The sequence below is a fragment of the Myxocyprinus asiaticus genome, chromosome 1 (genome assembly GCF_019703515.2).
Source record: "Myxocyprinus asiaticus isolate MX2 ecotype Aquarium Trade chromosome 1, UBuf_Myxa_2, whole genome shotgun sequence".
Lineage (NCBI taxonomy): Eukaryota > Metazoa > Chordata > Actinopteri > Cypriniformes > Catostomidae > Myxocyprinus > Myxocyprinus asiaticus.
In genome coordinates this window covers 1,266,907-1,287,786 of record NC_059344.1, presented here as the reverse complement: position 1 = coordinate 1,287,786, position 20,880 = coordinate 1,266,907, and the positions used below count along the sequence as shown (strand labels likewise).

General features: G+C 38.7%; 1 protein-coding gene across 49 annotated transcripts in view; it reads right to left on the bottom strand.

Annotated features, from left to right (window-relative positions):
- Positions 1-20,880, bottom strand: part of LOC127441315 (receptor-type tyrosine-protein phosphatase delta-like) — a 157,078-nt gene that overhangs the window by 114,896 nt on the left and 21,302 nt on the right. For all 49 annotated transcript variants that reach the window (XM_051698611.1, XM_051698700.1, XM_051698630.1 and 46 more), the window contains exon 3: positions 19,010-19,151. In XM_051698611.1, the coding sequence (XP_051554571.1) occupies positions 19,010-19,151 (142 nt within the window). The remainder of the gene's footprint in view (positions 1-19,009; positions 19,152-20,880) is intronic.

Genomic DNA, 20,880 nt, shown 5'->3' with positions numbered 1-20,880 from the left:
TTCACTTCTCTCTAGATAAGTTTGGGTTCTTTTTTTCAGTCAGCACAAAGGGGCACAGGAGCGTATTCTCTTGTGGACTGTGACGGAAGCCAATGTTGCTGGATCTGGCCTGGATTCCAGGCGCTTTACTGAACCCCAGAGACGAGGTTAAGGAATATTGATCCGAGATTTAATCGCTCTAAAAGCAGCGAATAAAGGGAGAAACTGCGGTTTGAGTGAAAGATAGAAGGTGTTATCAAGAACAAAACTGTTTTAAAGGTGAATCGACAAAAAAAGGTCAATCACTCACTCTTAAATAAGACAGGATATTCCCGATTTTATATCACCAGCTAAATCTTTGCAAATGTTTGCATGTTTGTTTCAAAACCCCGTTTCAAAAGCAGTGCTATGTTCAAAATGTTGCTTTACCAGGGGTTAAAAGCGGGTTTAAAAAGATAACCCGGGTTAAGCACAGTGTTGTGGGCAGCACAAATCACTTCATCTTTGCTCCAAGTGAACCCGTATTTAATATAGTCATATTTATCGAATATGTGCCAAAATTTAGTGTCGATTGATTGGACACAAGCCCTTTGACATCAAAAGCACAAGACGTGGGAAGCGTTCCCTCCTTTTAAAAGTCGAAAGCCTATTTATCTTGCTATTGCAACTTTGTCCAACTATATTTGCTTCTGCATTGTTTTTTCTCCAGTGCTGTCTGTGACTACAAGTTAAATGAGTACTGCCATAAAAGCATTTTTAGTCAGTTTGTTTGCATTTTCCACCCCCACTTTCTGTATTTCACTTCTTTCTCTCTCTCATTTACGCCCCCTGATGTATACCGTTGTTTTCTTTGGCATGGTTCAGCGTGGCCCGTTAATTACGCTTTTGTTCCGGCTCCAGCAGAATCACTCCAGTGCATGTAAGAGCTCTCCATTAACGCTGCCTCTGCAGCACAACTCTGTCACAGTCTGCTGTGTTTCTCCATTTGTTGTTATTTTATTCTTCATGTGATACTTGTTCGGTGATAATATAGGTTATCTTTTAAATTCGGCCGCATCATAAATGACAGGCAGCTAATCGGACCACCGGCGTGTTTATCAGCACGTTGCAGCTGTGGTATAATCTTCTGGGCACTTTCACAGAGATGGAAAGAAAAAAGTGTGAGTGTTTCCGTCAATCATGTGTCTGTCATAATTTAGAAATTTCACCTATGCAGGTACAGCAAGAGCACGTTCACACAAACAACTGATGTTTCATCAGTGTATTTAACTCTCTGAACATGGAGAATATTCCTGCATGTGTTTTAATGCAGTTGGGACTTTCTTTTCTCTGCTATTAGTATTTGATTACTTTCTGGCTCAAATATTACTGAGAAAATATGTTCATTGACGAAGGCTTTTTTTTTTTTATTTTGTCATCCATAACAAGATGAAAACGATGCATGAGTTTCAAAAAGACACAACGGTTTCATTAAAAACACACTGGTAACAAAAATATGACAAGAAACTGCAGTATATCAACAATGCACTAGCAGTGTTTTTTATTTTTTATTATTATTTAAAGAAAAAAAATCTTGAAAGATGTAGACAAAATGTAGACAAAATGTAGAAGACATTTTCGTGAAAAGACAAAAATGATGACGAAAATAAAAAAAACAGTGTGAAAATTCTTATTGGTTATGAGTGTTGACTAATAAACTGAATGGTAATGAACTGCTGAACCGCTGTCTGGACTGTTTTAGCACCTGATTCACTAAAGAAATTACGCAAATCATATTACGGCGCAAACACACACAGAAACTTAGTGCTGAACGCTGTTTGCATTGCGCAATTCCTGCAATACATACCTGCATGTTTTTCTGAATGCATTCAGGATGCACATTTGTAAAAATTGTATTGAAAAAATGTACGTCAAAATGCGTAATGTACAACATTTTATCAAAGAAAATGTAGTGTTTTTTAGCACTAAAATTAAGTTCTGGCAAGAGCACGTGTACCACTGTGAATGAGTTTTTTTATACACTCATGAACGCACAGCAGACGTCAAACAATTTTGAGTAGTTTCTCACCAAAAAAAAAAAAAAAAGATATGGTCTTTTGCCTCCAGGAGACTTGTAATATGACACAAAAATCAAATGGACTACTTTTATGATACTTTTGTGTCCTTTTTTAAAGCTTTAAAGTGTGTAATTTCTGCAGCACTAGTGCCACCAAACCGAAAGGCAACAATAAACATTTGTCTTCAAACTGGCTTCTGTATACTCTCCAAACAGACAGTCCCACCCCCAACTTATGCCATTGGTTGAGTCAATGTCGGGCTGGACAGGTCGCTCAAAATAAACTTTTTTTTATTGCGCCACAGAGACACAGTGTTTACAGTTTTTCAGAAAACTAACCTACATTTTTAGGGGTAAATATTCCTTAATAAACAAGGGGCGGGGCATATATAGGACTTTGTGAATGACGGATGTTCAGATGACGGATTCCTACTGAGAGGACATGTCTTAAGTACATGTGTGTCTGTCTTTAGCTGTGAATTAAACAGACACGTACTGTTGCATTTTTATTGTTGAGCCCATTTTCACAGCAGACTGAAGCGTTGGTCCTTCACAGATGTGTTTTAAGAGGCCTGAAGCTGAACACTGGCAGTCAGTGCAGTAAATCTGAGCGAGGAAGTGCTGCTCGTGGACTCTGATCACTCGCGGCATTCGCACTGATTGTATGGAAGCCCTTGAGAGTAAATGCTTATTGATCGTCTGGACTGTCAAACTGATAAAGTCTATCGAGCGTCTGCCATCACCTCTGAAGTGACGGCAGTGAGACTGGAGCACTCGGAAAACCATCACACACACGCCATGGAAAAACTGACAGCAGACGGGCATTTCGCAAGATCCTGATTCATGAGTACTGGGACAAAACAAGTAACAGAACTGAAGAAATCATTACAAACGAGAGAAAGTTTCCCATTTTCTCACTAAATCTGTTGTTTTTATTGCTTATCACTCATATATACAAAACAGCTGTACTATCATGTCAAATATTTATTTTAAATATTGATAAGTCTACATCCCCAATTCCAAAAGTTGGGACAGTATGAAAAATGCTAATAAAAACAAAAAGGAGTGATTTGTAAATTATATTCAGCCTTTGCTAAATTGAAAGTGCTACAACTACACATTATATTATGTTTTATTTTATTTTATTTTTTAATTTTTAATTTTTTTTTATTATGTACAGTTATTTCAAATCAGATGATTGCAACATGCTCCAAAAAAGTTGACAGGGACATTTAAGACTTATAACAATTTGATGAGTTAACAAGGCGATGTGAAACAGGAGATGTTAAACAGGTGAGGCAATCGTGTCATAGTACATAAGGAGCCTCCAAAAACAGCCTAGTCCTTCAAGAGCAAGGATCATTCAAGACTTGTCAATTTGCCATCAGATGCTTCAGCAAATAATCCAGAACTTTGAGAACAATGTTCCCCAAAGACAAATTGGAAAGATTTTGGGCATTTCACCATCTACAGTGCACAATATAGTTAAAAGATTCAAGGAATCTGGTCAAATCTCAGTGCGTAAAGGGCTAGACGAAAACCACTTCTGATAGCGCATGATCTCTGATCCCTCAGATGTCACTGTCTTAAAAAATGGCATTCATCTTTAATAAATATCATGAACATGGGCTTGGGATAACTTCAGTAAACCTTTGTTAGTCAACACCACTCGCTGCTGCATCCACAGATGCAAGTTAAGACTTAACTATGTAAAGGAGAAGCCATACATCAACACTGTCCAGAAGTGCTGCCGACTTCTCTGGGCTCGGTCTCATCGAGATGGAAAGTAGAACAGTGTTTTTTGGTCACTAGAGTCCACATTTCAAATAGTTTTTGAAAAACACAGCCATCGTGTTCTCCGGGCCAAAAAGGAAAAGGGCAATCCAAGCTGTTATCAGCGTCAGGTCCAAAAGCCAGTGTCCATATGTCCCAGGGGTGTGTCAGTGCCCATGGCATGGGTAACTTGCACATCTGTGAGGGCACCATTAATGCAGACAGATATGTACAAATTTTGGAGCAGCATATACTGCCATCCAGCACGTCTATTCCAGGCATCTCCCGGTATTTTTAGCAGGACAACTTCAAACCACATACTGGCCGAATAAGCAGAGAGTGTGGGTGCTAGATTGGCCTGCCTGCAGTCCTGACCATCTCCAATTGAGAATGTGTGGCGCATTATGAAGCGCACAATACGGCAACGAAGAACTTAACAAACTTGTGTCTTCAGTGCCCAAATGCTTAATAAGTGTTATTAGAAGAAATGGTGATGTTCCACAGTAGTAAACACTCGACTGTCTCAACTTTTTTTAAATTGTGTTGCAATCATCTGATTTGAAATGACTGTACATTAGGGGTGTAACGGTACATGTATTCATCCCAAACCGTCACGGTACTGACGTCATGGTTCGGTATGCAGTCAGATGAAGAATACATCTGAGTCAGTCGCAGGCGATCCACTCCAATCCAGAAGGGGGTGCGCGTGGTAATGTAACACTGTTTGCTAACCGCCACAACAGGAAAAAGAGCAGAAGAAGAAGAGACCATCTACGCACCAACCCATAACAAGAATGGCTTCTCCTAATGCACAAGTTTTATTTTTCATTATTCTATTTATTTTGTACTTTTATAACACAAGAGATGCTTTTCAGTTTTGTAGCTGATTGTGACCAAATACCTTTTGTTTTTTACCAACCCTACAAAAAAATATGGCCTATGCAAGAGTGCATTCTGTTTACTGCTTAATACACTAAAGGAGGCTGTACTCTACCAGCTACGTCAGGGGGGACTAAATGCCGCTAGGTGGAACAAACTGTAATTTGCACTACTGTCTGTTCAAAATAAATGAAAAGAAACCTAGCATTTGGGATTTGTTGCTTTTTCCTGTTGTACCAAACTTGTATCGAACTGTGACCCCAAAACCGAGGTACGTACCGAACCGTGACTTCTGTGTACCGTTACACCCCTACTGTACATTAAAAAAAAACTATGAAATTTACAAGGTAAAACATTATATAATGTTTAGTTGTAGTGTTTTCAATATAGCAAAGGGTGTATTGAAAATGTATAATTTACAAATCACTCCTTTTTGTTTTTATTAGCATTTTTCATACTGTCCCAACTTTTTTGGAATTGGGGTTGTAGCATTGAGCTTTGATTAAGTTTGGAAATTATTCATTTCAAATTGACTGTCAGCTCCAGGAAATTTAACAGTGTTGACAAATCCATAATTTGCAAATCACACATGTATTACCTTTGTAACGTATTAATATTGTTTCTCTGGTGTTGCTTACTGCTAACAGGACCTACATAAAATGGGAAATTGTTCTAATAGATATGACAGAAAATACATTAATTATAAAGAATTATAAAAAGCTACAAATCTCAGAGTCTGTGTGGCCTTGTTGAACTCACAGCACGTGAAATATGGAAACAAATACATTCAGAAGGAAAGCTGACTTTGACATAAGCTGTTTTTAATAAATGTTTTTTAATAAATATCTAACAACAAATGACAAAATGTTGACAAAAAGTGGGAACACACCTGTGAAACCTTAAAATATTTGTATTCATGTATTATTTTTAATTAACCTCTTCTGTTTGAACTTAGTAGTAATGTTTCTTTAAAGATACATATTAATATTTATGTTTTTGCAAAACTTAATAGGACTGATGTTGTTTTAGTGAGTGATAATGTAACATCCTAATTTTAATCAATCAATTAATCAATTAGTGTTAAGAACATTCTAGTGATTAATTTCTAATAACTAATGTCAGGTAGGACATGTTAGGACAAGTGGGACATATTTTGTCCTATGTCACAAGAATCAATGAAGCCTCAAGCAGTGAGACAGTTCGAGGGGCATGACAGCATTCCCAACTTCCTGAAATCCTGGAATTCCAGGTGGGATTACAGCTATTTTGTGAGTAGCCTTCGAGGGCTGCGTTCCTGAGATGTATGCGACGACCCTTGACAGGGATCAGAATGCACACTAGTGAGCAGCTGTAATCAACTCATTCTTATCTGCACCAAACAACGTTCCTGAAATACCACCCCATCTCTGATTATACACTCAAATGTGTGTTAAACAGTATTAATGTGTTTGTTTAGTCAAGCATCACTATAACTATTGCTGAATTATGAATGAATGAATGATTCTTCAAATCAGGAGAGGTATGCTGTTACTTTATTAAGAGATAACACTTTAGATTTTCACCTGGCAGATGATAAACAGCCACAAACATCCAACATTCTACCAGAGACCAGAATATAAGACTTGGAGGTGGAACTCTTTTGACTTAGCAAACTTACAGAACACCCTGGCAACCATCCAGCACTCCCAAGCAATCACCTAGCAACACACTTGCAACCAGTCAGAAAACCTCAGCAACAACATAGCAACACCCTAACAACCACCCAGAACACCTCAACAACAACCCACAACCCAGGCAGCCACCAAACAACACCCCTGCAAACAGTCAGAACACTGTAGCCACCACCTAGCAACACCCTATCAACCACCATAAAACACACTTGCAACTAGCTAGAACATCCTGGCAACCACCAAGAACACCCAAGAAACCACCTAGCAACATCCTAGCAACCACCAAAACACCCTAACAACAACCCACAACCCCAACAGCCACCAAAATCACCCTTGCAACCAGTCAGAAAACCTTAGCAACCACCTAGCAACAACTTAACAACTAACTAGCAACAACCATTCAAACAGTCAGAACACCTTAGCAACCACATAGAAACACTCAAGCAACCACCTAGCAACCACCCAGAACACCCTAACAACCACCCACAAACCCTGCAACCATCTAACAACCCCCTTGCAACCAGATACAACCCCCTAGCAACCACCTAGCAACATCCAACTAACTACCCAGAACAACCTAGCAACCATCCTGAACACCCAAGCAACCAACTAACAACAACCTTGAAACCAGTCAGAAAACCTTAGCAACCACGTAGCAACACCCTAGCAACCAAACAGAACACCTTAGAAATGACACAGCAACACCCTAGAAACAGACTAGCAACACACCAGTAACCACCTAACAACACCCTTGCAACCAGCTAGAACCCCCTGGCACCCACATGGTAATGCCTAAAAACCCTCAGAACCCTTGAAGAAGGCATAGCAACATCTTGGCAACCACCCACAGTATCCTAGCATGGTGGTGGTGAATTTTCCACAAATGTACTTAAAGCTGAGATGTGTAATTTCTGCACAACGACCATCACTGAACAGAACTGCAGAAATGATCACTGTTTTCGTTTCCTCTGTCTGTCATTGGTCAGAGAAGTACATAGTCCCACCACAAACTCACAGTGTTGGTTGAGTCAATGCAGTCGAATAGAGAAATGTTTTGAAAGCATCACAAAGTGTTACACTTCTAGCTGAAATCAACCCACAAATGGTTTTCATACAGTTGACATTTCAAAGAAACTGAGGCAACAGAAAGCGGCATAGCCAGAGGAAATAAATAGCAGGAAGTTCAACAGCTCAGCCCCGCCCACGCATACAGGCACATCTGAAAGCCTTGCCCACCTCTGCTGTCTGTGTGTGTGTGTGTGTGTGTGTGTGTGTGTACGTGCGAAGTGCTTGACACACGTCTATGTGTGGGACGACTAGGGAGACTCTTTCATCATGTGCCAGGTAAATCCACAACGTCAGTGTGTGTGTGTGTGTGTGTGGTCTTCCTTATATATACATATGTATATATATATATATATATATATATATATATATATATATATATACACACACACACACACACATATACACATATATATATATATATATATATATATATATATATATATATATATATAGACTTTGTCAGTTTGAACCAGTCTGGTCATTCTCTGTTGACCTCTCTCATCAACAAGACGTTTCCATCCACAGAACTGCCGCTCACTGGATGTTTTTTGTTTTTGGCACCATTCTGAGTAAATTCTAGAGACTGTTGTGTGTGAATATCCCAGGAGATCAGCAGTTACAGAAATACTCAAATCACCCCATCTGACACCAACAATCATGCCACGCTCCAAATCACTGAGATCACATTTATTCACCATTCTGATGGTTGATGTGAACATTAACTGAAGCTCCTGACCCGTATCTGCATGATTTTATGCAGTGCACTATTGCCACATGATTGGCTGATTAGATAATCACATGGATGATTGTTGGTGCCAGATGGGCTGGTTTGAGTTTTTTTTCAGGGCTCCCACAGTCATGGAAAACCTAATATTAGTTGTATCTTGTAATATCAGAAATATTAATGAATAAAAAAATAAAAAAAATCAATAAAAAAAATTCCAGAGCTGGAAAGTCTTAGAAAGTGGAAAATTATTATTATTATTATTATTTTATTAAATATTTTTTTCTAGGTATGCCCAGCTCTCAAATATTTTATCTGCTGAAACGATTTTTAAAAATCCTTATCCGAAAAAAAACAAAAAAAAGAAAAAAAAAATCTTACAAAAAAACATTTTCCTGCAAAAAAAAAAAAAAAAAAAAAAAAAAAGGAAAAAGTTTTCTTTTCTTTTTAGGCATAAATCTAACAAGATTGAATGAAGCATACGCTGAAAACAAGAAAGAAAAAAGTAAACAATTAGCAAAAAAATTACCTCTGAAAACACACCTTAATATCTTACACAGTTTTGCTCCTCAAGTGAATGTATCCTCTTTTAATTAAGTTCAGATATTTTAACATTTAACATATTTTTTTATAGTGAATTCACTTGTCAACATTAATTTGTCAAAAGGTGTGGGAACCCCATTTTTAGTTTGCTAGAAATGTTCCATACACAGGCCTTTCAGCCTTCTTTAGTAACAGTGTCCAAAAACAGACCCAAATTAATTCTCTTTGTCAGAACACATCATCTGTGTGGATGATAAATATGATATACTGTATGTCTGTAATCCCCACATCAGATGTTTCACAGAATGACGAGCGCTGCTGACACGAGCGAGCAATCTGTCTTTCTGCAGGAGTGGGATCAATCCGGGAATAATCTGCCCATGTCCTCTTCTATTGCACTCAATTCCTTTGTTTCTGCAGAAGAGGCTTTCGCAGTAATTCTCCGTGAACACAAAGTTAATTTGTGGAAATTGGTCGGGATTGAAGCGTTTGCTCGCAGCAGCCGCTGGAATTGCTTTTGAGCACAGACGCGTCGAGGTCACAGCGAGCGGCAGGTGTGAAATAAACGGAGAATAAACGCTGACGAGATTCAAATGAGCATGAGAGGAGATTCCCGGAGAAGGAGCGAGGATGGGGAAAGACAACAAAAGCGTCTCTCTCTCTCTCCGTCCTCTACGACAGCAGATAGATGCTGCTCGCTCTCTCGTTTCCTCTGAGCTTTGATAATTAATTTGGTTTTAACGGTGGCTGATCGGCAGGTCTTTTGCTGACTAAAGGTGTTGTCATTGGTGGGTTTATTTTGCGAATCCTCCTTCACACCTCAGCGGATTCCCCATCATACATTAAACTTTAAAACACCTTGTGTGTGTGTGTGTGTGTGTGCAGCAGTTACATAACTCACTGTTAAAGGCATTTAACAGGTAATATGTTTATGTGTTTCATGTTAGTTCATACAAAGTAAATCAAATCAATAATTTTTAAATGAATTTGAAATATAGATTTGAGTTTGAAATATTATTTGTGTTGAATTGTTCCTTATGTGACACACACACATTTAGCATGCACAACAATATGCTGATATCTACCAAAAATCAGCTTATGCAAAAAATCCATCAACTCAAGAAAACTACAGTATGTTTAAATGAGACTTGAAATCATTGGGTTATTCTATGTAAACTGACATGCGGACAACACTTGAGCACACTAGATAAGCCACTAAGAACAATGTTTGGTTTGTTTTGTTTTTAACATGGAACAAAATGCATATATAACTTTGAATAATTACCATATTTATATTGGTCGATGTCCAAAAACCATGCTGTACCCATTAAACGGTTTTGGATCTTTTTTGTTAGTGAACGCTTCAGAAAATGGGCAAATACAGTAAAATATATGACCATATTTGCATATTTCCTGTGAAATCAGCTTAAAACTATTCTGTGAATATGCCGGTTTCTTGCTGGCAGTTTGTTCAGACTGACGTTCTCACGTGTGTTGCCCTGCGAAGCTGCATTTGGCTATAATTGCACAATGGCGTGGAGAGCTTCTCCTCTCAAGAATATCATTAGTTGAATTAAGGGCGACCCGGAGGAGGCGATTCATCCAGCAGAAAATGACTGCAGTGTGCAGAGCATCAAAGCCATCAGATAAGAGCTCTTCACTCTCGCAAATGCCTCTGCAAATCCATTAGCACCTCCTCAAACCAGATACACAAAGTCAGATGAGGATTCAACAAAACTTCAAACATTCAGCATACAGTTTTCATCGCCAAACCTTGTCGGCAAACATTATATTTCACAACATATCCAGCGATTTTTTTTTTTAAACAGGCTTCAAGACTCAAAGCAAATTCCAGTACATTGTTCGTAAAGCCGCAACTTCAAACGTTTGCCTCAATTTGTACAGTTTACATTGCCAAACATTTGATTTAACAACATTTCCGGCAATTTCACACAGTTTCCAGAACAAAATCTAACGTAAATTCCAGTAAATCTTTTGTGAAGTCGTGACTTCAAACGTTTGCTTTAATGTACAGTTTACAAACATTTAATTTCACAACATATCCAGAAATTTAATGTGAAACCCAAAACAAATTCCAGTAAATTGTTTGTAAAACCGTTATGTGAAATATTCGCCTCTACATACAGTTTACATGGCCAAACATTTCATTCGACAACATTTTACTAAATTTTCATAACCCAAAACAAATGATAGTAAATTGTTCGTAAAAGCCACAACTACAAATATCCATCTCAACGTCCAATTTACTTCGGCAAATAACATTTAATTTCACGGCATATCATACAATTTTGCTATGCAGTTCTTGAAACACAAAGTAAATTCCAGTAAATTGTTTGTAAAGCCACAATCTCAAACATTCGCTCAGCGTACAGTTTACATCTAAAAAATTTTTATTTAACAACACATCAAACAATTTTATGGCATTTTTGAAACCCAAAGCAAATTCCAGTAAATTGCTTAAAACATTCTTACATAAATTGTTGCATGCAACGAGAGTGGTTTTATGAACATTTTACACATAAATCTATCCTGCACGTGTCATGAATGAGGCCCGATAATTACTCAGTTTTAATTAAAGTGGCAATCAGGGGGTCTTGGTATCTCAGCGAGTATTGACGCTGACTATCACCCCTGGAATCGCGAGTTTGAATCCTAGGCGTGCTGAGTGACTCCAGCCAGGTCTCCAACGCAACCAAATTGGCCAGGTTGCTAGGGAGGGTAGAGTCACATGGGGTAACCTCCTCATGGTCGTGATTAGTGGTTCTCGCTCTCAATGGGGCGTGTGGAAAGTTGTGTGTGTATCGCAGAGAGTAGCATGAGCCTCCACATGCTGTGAGTCTCTGTGGTGTCATGCACAACGAACCACGTGATAAGATGATTGATCTTGATTGATGCTCTGAGAAGCGGAGGCAACTGAGACTTGTCCTCTGCCACCCGGATTGAGATAACTGTGCCACCACGAGGACATACTAAGTAATGGGAATTGGGCATTCCAAACTGGGAGAAAAGGGGATAATAAATTAATAAATAAATAAAAAATAATTAAAGTGGCAATCATGAATCATACATTGTGGTTCGCACTGTTTGTTATTTTATGCCACAAGCACAACACAATGCAAAGATGCAGAATATCGCTGCAGGAAACACAGTGACTGCAGTGACTAATTTTAAAAACTATTACTGTAAAAAAAACAAAAAAACAAAAAAAAAAAAAAAAAATTGTATGTCGCATTTGCGACCATTTACTAAAGGTGCGACAATTAAAAAAGAACGTCGGAAAAACACAATAAGTTTTCATTTGCTGCTTGGATGGCTAATTCTAGAGTATTTGTTTCTAGAGAAACAAATGCACTACAAATAAATAACCCACAAATCCACCAAGCACAGCTCCAGCTTTCCGGAGTTAATGCTAATGGAGAAAATATCACAGCCATCTGAATGGATCGATATCTACGTTCACTTAGACCAACAAGCGCTCGGCCTCTTCGGCCAACACATGATTTATCAGTGTTTAAAAGTCTCTACAGAATATTACGCTTCTACACTCAATTCCATCCATCTTCTGAGCGGACATGCTGATGTTTAGAGTTTTTTTCCCCGAACTCATACTGTACAATTACCGAATCCCTCTAGTCAATTAATTACTAACGAGGAAATTTTCAGCAGGCAAGATCAATAATGTCTAAGCACGTTTGGCTCTATCTTTAAATATCATAATAAATAACTCGTCATTATCTGTTGTTCCATTTCTGTGATGAATAGCATTGGTGCTAATTTAAAACGGAAGGAGGGGGGGACATGTTGTGAAGCTCGCTCCACAAACTTCCTCAAGAGTGGAACAAAGGCGCAAACTCTTTATGTGCTGTCTCAGGCCCTCGCTCCAATTCTTTCAACATTTCTGTTTTTCAGCTCAAAGGAGAGTTCACCTGGGTTGTGAGATAAGACAGCACGTTTGCAAAGTGCTCGCGTGGTGAAAGGACTCCAGGACACGTTTGAAAGCTCCAATGAGCCTTTAGGGTCTTGGCACCAATAAGGCGTTGTGGTAAACTAAAGTGCATTGTGCCCCACTAGTTTTTCTCGCTTCAGGGTCCCGCGCACCCCGTCACCTCAACAGTGCTGTCAGAACACCAAACAACAGGCACAGCAATTTCCCCACGTCCTCTCTTTGTGGTCCATGAACAAGCCTCAGTCAAAGCAGCCGAGACCGCTGAGGCAGCGATTTGTCTGGAAGGTGATTTGAACAGATCGTCAACACTTTTGTTTTTGTGTCAGGATTTTAATTTATGCTTGGAGATACGGCGCAGCAGACTTCCTCCACCTGTGGCCAGCAAAGACTGAAGATTATACGTGCATTTAAGGCAAAAGTTGAGTGACAGTCACATTAACAAGTGTCAGAGTAAATTGATGCACCTCTAAGTGCATTTAGAAAATGGGCCGGCTTTCTGGCTTTGGCATGGATATTTCCGGATTATCATAAAATAGGCTTTGTCTAGACACCTAAACTACAGGGTGTGAGAAACGAGACAAAATAGCCTTTCCCATTTACGTCATCTTTCATGATCTCACCAGCTTTTCGTTGGAGCTGCTGTGCAGTACCTCAGTGGGAATCAGTTTGCATTGCAATGCCATGAAGTTTATGGAAACTCGAATGGAAAACCAGCTGTTTAACGATCCCTCAATGACATTGCGGCGGTTTTGGAAGCTTCTGAGTGCAGGACCGTTTTCCTAGTGCTAGACAGACATTAATCATTCTTGATTACAAAAGTCTGAGCGGTGAAAGTTGTACTAAACACCATCTGGAACTTTAAAAAGGTCTGAATGTCATTGTATTGTTTTGTTAGGTAATCTTAAGGTGTCTTCATTATCCAAATACTCGTTGGGGACACTGCAATTGATTGTTTTTGAAACTGGAGTCATGTCTTGACTTTAATTCCAGATATCCAGAATACAAACCGACATTAATGATCATATCCTCGCAGCACACTGCACTCCTAATGAACTCAGTTCATCTCTCTGATGTTCCTCTGTCCCCGAGGGCAAAGTCTGATGCTAATATTCCCCCCTCAGGGTAATTTAAAGCCCTTCCAGTCCCGGCGTGTCTGTGGCACTTCTTTACTTTTCCAGCTCAATTCTTTATCCCGTACTACAGATGATGCATTTTCTGCAAATGCTGGCAATGCAACTGCAATAATTATTTATGCCTTGTGCGAAGTTGTTAAATATAAAACAATTACTGTCGCAAATATATCTAAAAGTACAAAAGATAGCGTTTTTCAAAGCTATCTCCCAACCTGTTGCCTACACGTGAAGTTGATGTTGCTCTGTTTTTATTGTTTTGCAGGAAGACTCAAAGATAATGACAGAATTTACATTTTTAAGTGAACGATTCTTTAAAAGTTCATTCTGGATGCCCTGTTCTCCTCTTTTTCCTTGTGAAACTAAAAATGGGAGAACATTAAACTAGAAGCACAACTTTTGTACTGAAGCCTACTTAAAACGGTCAAAAACACTGCACTCAGATCAGCTTTAAAGACAACTTGAAACGGTGTTTGCAACCTATTTTACTTTTGCAATGTGACGTAGTTCCGAGAGAAACAGGATATTAAGCAAGAAAAAAAAACAAAAATGTAGGGCGGGACTTGATGGTATGGCGGCTGCCCAAGTGAAATGTCGGGCCGGAAAAACAAAATGAATAATATTCATGTTGCGTAAATATGTGCCTTGATTTCACATCACACTTTAAAGTAAAATTTCAAAAATAAATACATTACATTATTTCAATAAATAATAAATAAATACATTATTTCAAAAATAAAGTACAAATTCTACATTAAATTCAAAAGGTTTCATACATGTAGATGGTAAAAATGACTATTTTACGATGTAAGCATGAAGTGCAATTAAGTTATATTGTTATATATTAATTAAATGCAAAAAAGTTACAAACCAACTTCATGCATGTGGATGACCGTATATGTCAGTCACCACCGCAGACCATTTTTTGACCCAGGAAAAACCCTGTAAATGACAGGTTGTTGAAAAATAAGAGGGCTTGATGACATCAGCTTTAAAGGAGAGTCGTTCAGAAGCGGATCGAGTTATTACAACCAGGATTTTCTGATCAGAACAATGTGCACTGGTGAATAATTTACTCTAAGACCAGAAACGTGTATTCAGAAAGGAAGCTCGGGTGATTTTCATTTCATGTGGACTTTAAAGAAAGAAAGAAAGAAAGAGACAAAGTGTAAGATGAACACAGCTAATTTCTCACATCCTCCAATGTATTTCAGAAGCACACTGAAACACAGTCGAGCACCTGCGGCCACCAACATTATATCCAGCTCTCCAGCCAGAGATCTGCTGTTTACTTCGATGTATAATGCATTGTGCCCGTGACCTTGTTGGCAAACATCAGCCTGAAGTTCCCGCTCAGTGAAAGGAGCGAACGCACTATGCCCGCTCCAGTGGGTACATTCATGAATTAGACATGACCCATATTCCAATAAAACACACCATAGTCGCTCCAATGGGACGATTTTAGGTGGTGAGGACTGAACTAAAGCAAAGGCGCTTTAATGCGAAAGCTGCAGCCTGATATCTTAAGGCAGAATATGTTTTAGTTGTGTGTTATTACTCATTGCCCAGCGGCTCAATGTGGAGTAATTACTAAAACTCCTTCATTTATATTAATGGCTCAATATTTGTTGAGGGCTTTCGGTTTATAATTATAACATTTAGATGCATGCCGTCATCGCAGGTGAGACTGAGAGATGCTGTGTTCAGAACAGTGTACTATCATACTACTCTTACTATTTCTGCAGTATACATGAGTACTCTTTGAAAAAGTTTTCAGATTTTTCATCTCATTATTGACTTGACTGTCAGAACTGCAAAATAACCGTATTTATTTCTGAGATGTTAACTGGAAGACACACACATGCACCCTGATGAGGTCATGTGACCACTATGTAGTGCATACTGTACGGAGTGTTTATCATGTTTATGCATACTGTTTTACATACCATTGAAAACAGTAAGCAGTATGCACTGCACCGTATGCTAGTATTCCATACTTTTCCTCATGACTGAGCTCTTGCCTTGCTGCGGTCTGCATGCGAGCTGGCATGCGCCTGTGTGTGTGTGCGTGCGTGCGTGTGTGTGTGTTATTGTGTTGCTGGTTTTATCAGCTCGAGCTGAAAACAGCAATTCTCTCCCTGCAACAACAGATGTGACCACAAAAGAGCGAAAGCAAAGAGAAAATAAGGCGGAAAAAAAGCAAGAGGCAGAGCTGGAAAATGTGGGCTGTAAGGATGCTAATGTTTGGAGATGGAAAAACATATTCATTCTCATTTCATCCATTTCAGCTCCAGCAGTTTGGTCACAACATCAGACCAAACAAAAGAATCTTGTGAAATCTGCCACTATGTCATATTTCACCCCAAAATCAAAAGAAAAATATAAAGAAATAATAGAGAGAAATCCTGCAGACACATTACAGTAATGAGAATATGGGGGGAGAATGTGGTTAATTGACATAGTTTCAAGTTCCATAAAAGTGGTCCGTTCCACTTGAGTGACTTTGTTTTTGCCATTTTGGAGCTTGACAGCCCTAAATTCTCATTCACTTTCATTATATGGATATCCTTCAAAAATCCCCCTTTTGTATTTAACAGGAGAAATAAAGTCAGATGGGTTTGGAACGACATGAGTAAATGCTGTATTCCTTTAATGGACTTTAAATTTTCTTAATGTAAAATGTAAGATTTCTTTTTTTATTTTGGGGTGGAATGGGACATGATTTGGAGAGATTTAATACCGTACAGTTCCTCTCCAACTATTTTCAGTGCATGCTGAATCCTGATCTGAATCTTCCTCTCTCTTGTTCAGTCGGTGCACCATTTCATGACAAGTCATTTAAACGCCTTTCAGAACACTGGCATGGTTATGACTGCAGTTTCACCACAGAAACAGACATTTTCCCTCCATTTTAAACTGCTCTGGCGTGTTCTAGAAACTTCTGCAATCGTCCACATGCAGAGTCTGACACGTCCAACAAGACCTTACAAGGCCACTTTGTGAGGAATGCTGTAAATGTAGCATAAAATTAGAGTTATATTGATGATGCTGAAGCTAGTGAGTGGGAAAGCCCGTCTGCTAATTCGAATATTAATCACCCTCTTTAAAAAGCTCCAAGGTCAGTGAGGGCTGAAGGAGATTTTCCATTTACCAGCCTCCATCAGCAGGCACTTCTCTTGGCACGAAACACAAGAAATGTGCAAGCTAAAAACATCAACCCGTAGACAAGAAACAAGAAACAAAAACAAATAAACAAACAAGCATAATAGAAAGAATTAACATAAATAAAACATAATAAACAAACATAACAAAGGATGAACAGAAGCAAAAAAGCCCAACAGGATCAATGGCCTCTTTGATTGTTGCTACAATCCTGAAATTCTGTTCTCACACAAACTCAATTACAAGTCGAGAGATTATTCGTAACAATGTGTCAACAAACACACAGCAGACAAGCAAACAAAAACACAAAAACATTCAAACAGATATCAGAGAAGCCAATGCAAGTGTACCAAGTGTCAAATCCAGCCAAACGTTTGTTTAATTGGCAAACTAAGCAATCTAAAAATAAAAAAATACCTAGACGACCAACAATCAAATAAGAATGAAAAAAAAAAAAACAAAAACAAACAAGACAGAATAGAACAAAGATTAAAGGTGTCAAATCCAGTCCAAACATTTGCTAGCAAAAAATAAATAAATAAATAACTCGAGAAACAACAACAAACATATACAGTATAATGAACAAGCAAACAAGACGAAAAAAAACAAACAAAACAAAAACAAAACAGATAAAATAGAACGCATTACCCAGTTACGCTAACTAAAAAAACATTTCCACCCGGCCAATACGAAATAAAAACATACAAACTGTGAACAAACAAAACTAAGAAAACAATACAGATATAACAGAATATAAAGCGAGCATACAAAGTGTCAAATACAGTCCAACCATGTGCTGCACTGGTGACCTATGACATCTAAAATAATAAAATAATATAAAACATTATAATAAATAAATAAATAGGGCAGTCAATTGATTAAAATGTGTAATCCAATTACTTACATGATCTGTCGATTCATTAACTGAATTACAATAAATCAAGATAAAAATAAACCAATATACAGTTTAGTGATTAATAATGATAAATAATTATATTTAAATAATTATAAAAATAATAGTTCCGATAATTAGAATGCATTCATTATTGTGGCAGACGAGTAAAGCATTGACAAGGCAATGCAAAAATTAAAACTAAGACGGGATAAAACACCCTCCGAAGGGCACTTTGAAGGGAGAACAATCATGGTAGGCATGCTGTAAGATCACTTCAAACTGAATTTCCAATAAAAGTGAGTTCTGAATTACCCTTATTTTTGAGCCACACACCTTTTACCCTTTCAAAAGCTCTCAGAGTGGATGGCAAAGTCTTCAAAGGGAACAGGGCATAGGGACGATCATTCGGAAAGGAACGCACCCATTGTTTATTTCCATATTATTGAACATAGGCCTATCATTGGCCTACAGTCCACAGCAATCAATTTAACAATTGAATTCCTCAATCTGTCTGAGACAGAATTATTATAAGGGCTTTTCTAACGACGTGTCCATGTACACATGGGTCAGACGGATGCTTTTAGAGCGTCTCACTTTGGTTGTGTCGCATCTTCAACACAGGGATTTTAACTCGCTGTGTCGAGTTAAATGTAGTTTGAAACTTAGAAAAACACATCTCGAGGCCCCTACATTCGGAGCTGCTCTCCGTCCAGCTATGTTTGAACGCAAGAATGCATCCTCATCTTGTGTGTCTGCTGTCAGTGAGTGTGTTTGTGTATGTACAGCTGGAGTTGCGCTCACTGCCCCCTGCTGACTCGCAAAAACATGCAGGTGAACATTCCTTATTACAGTCAGGCGGCATGATTATTTGCATACATTTTTTAATGCATTATTTTTTATGTAATTAATAGCACCGAATGCATGTGTTAAATCGACAGCAGAAAAAAATCCAAGACAGAATATAACACAAGCATACAAAGCTGTCCCACCGTTTGCTGCATTGGCGACCTGCGCTGATAAAAAAACAACCCCGGCTGGCTAAGAAAAAATAAACATTCAAATTGTGAACAAGCAAAACAAAAAAAAAGTAAGTATAAAGTTGACATACCTGCAGAGGCTGGAAGGGGAAAAGCAAAGGTTAGCGCTTGATATGGTCTACCTACCACGTAAAACAGTGAGTCGTGTGGTGGCACTCGTCTCCCCAACACTGTTGGAGGCGACGCACTCGTAAATGGCTTCATCACGAGGCGTCCGCAGCGGCTGGATTCTCAGCACGGAGCCCGAGCCGTCATCGAACTCTATTACCTACAGGTGCGAGAGACACAATGAGTTACGCGAGTTTTTTTTGCTCAGTTGACGACAGATATTCATGCTCACACACACACACACACACACACACAGTCGCGCCTGACAGAGTTTTGGACGAACAACATCGAGACATCGTGGCTCATTCAGAGATGATCTTTCATTTAGGGAACCTGATAAGGTCAGACAGTAAGAACACAGGACACTGAAACAGTCTGGTTCAGGTCTAAAGTCAGATTTGCAGTTGTTGGCATATTCTCACTTTAAGGCCAAGCGCACACTGCAACACTTGTCACCCTGCGCACAATTAAGATCAACATGAAATCAAAACACGTGACCAGAATATGAACTTTCTTAGTACAGGTTCTGATGTTACCGTGCATGATTATCGGTGCACGTTATTATAAATAAAAATAAAAACTTTGTCTTCGCAAACTTTCATCAAAATGTAATAACGTTCTCTGCCTCTCATCCTACGGCCACTTTTCACGATCAAATCAACTCCAGTGACATCCAATCGCTTGGTCAGATTATGGAAGTAAAATGGGTTGTGAGCGGCACTTCACGTTAACTTTAAAGACTCCAACGTTATTGTGAGCGCTTAACTGACTGCAGACTGTACGAGGATCAATGAACGCTTTTACATCCACAATCTTACAGTGATTACACTTAATTAGCCGACAACATGTTACGTCATATAAACGTCTTCAATGGTTTTTCTTTTATACATCAACACAACCTAATTTCAAGTAAACACCTTTACCGGCGTTCTTAACATTTATATGAAAAGGCACATTTTGTTACACGGTGTTACCCTTAGAAAATGTATTGATATTCTTTACTTGTTATTTGTAAAAAAAAATATATATATTTATATAAAAAAATTTTTTTACATGTTTGAAAACTTTTTGGAACTTCATGATGAAGTCGTGTACACTCTCATGTATACAAGGTGCAAGGAAAGTATTTTAATACTTTTACTCGATGGTTACACCACATGACATTTTTAACGTCATTACATTCATTTCTTTGTGAAACAAACATGTGCTCTAATATTACATTTCTACGAGCTTGCCATGTGTTTTAAACTAAATCGCACCCAATTCCAAGATCATGCAGCTCCCGACTTCAACGTGAGGGTTTACAACATGTCAACAAACACGGGGAAATTGCTTGCGGTCGTTTTTGCAGGAAAGGTGCAGCGATTGGAGAGGAGCTAGTTGCGCTCTTGCCTTGCCCAATTTCATTATCTGTTGCTCATTGCTGCTTGTCTGAGACGCACACACCTGACGACAGGTTGGCTAGGTTACAAAAAAAGTCTGAAAATTGTCACAGCGTCTGCAACTACTGGGAAAGTGCCTGACATGTGTGCACACTAGAAGAGTGTCTACGACGGGCATGCGCTGCCAGCTGGTTCTGCTTATCACAGACTAAAATCATGAAAAGATGACGGGCTTCAGTCTGGCAGTGTGTGCTTGTAGTTTCTTCTAGTACTTTAAAAGGTCAATATCATGACTGTTCAAATGCTCAGTGAATGAAACTGCAATTTTATGGTATCGTTTAGGCAATTCTCATTCTTCAACTCGATGTTTCACAAGTAAAACCTGATTGGCCACTTCGCTTTAAGAATGGGAAAGTCGCTTTGCCGTAACCTGAAGAATGTAGAAATAACGAACTGTGTTTTGAGATAACTCTCACCCACTCTTAAAGCTGACTGAAACATGAAACG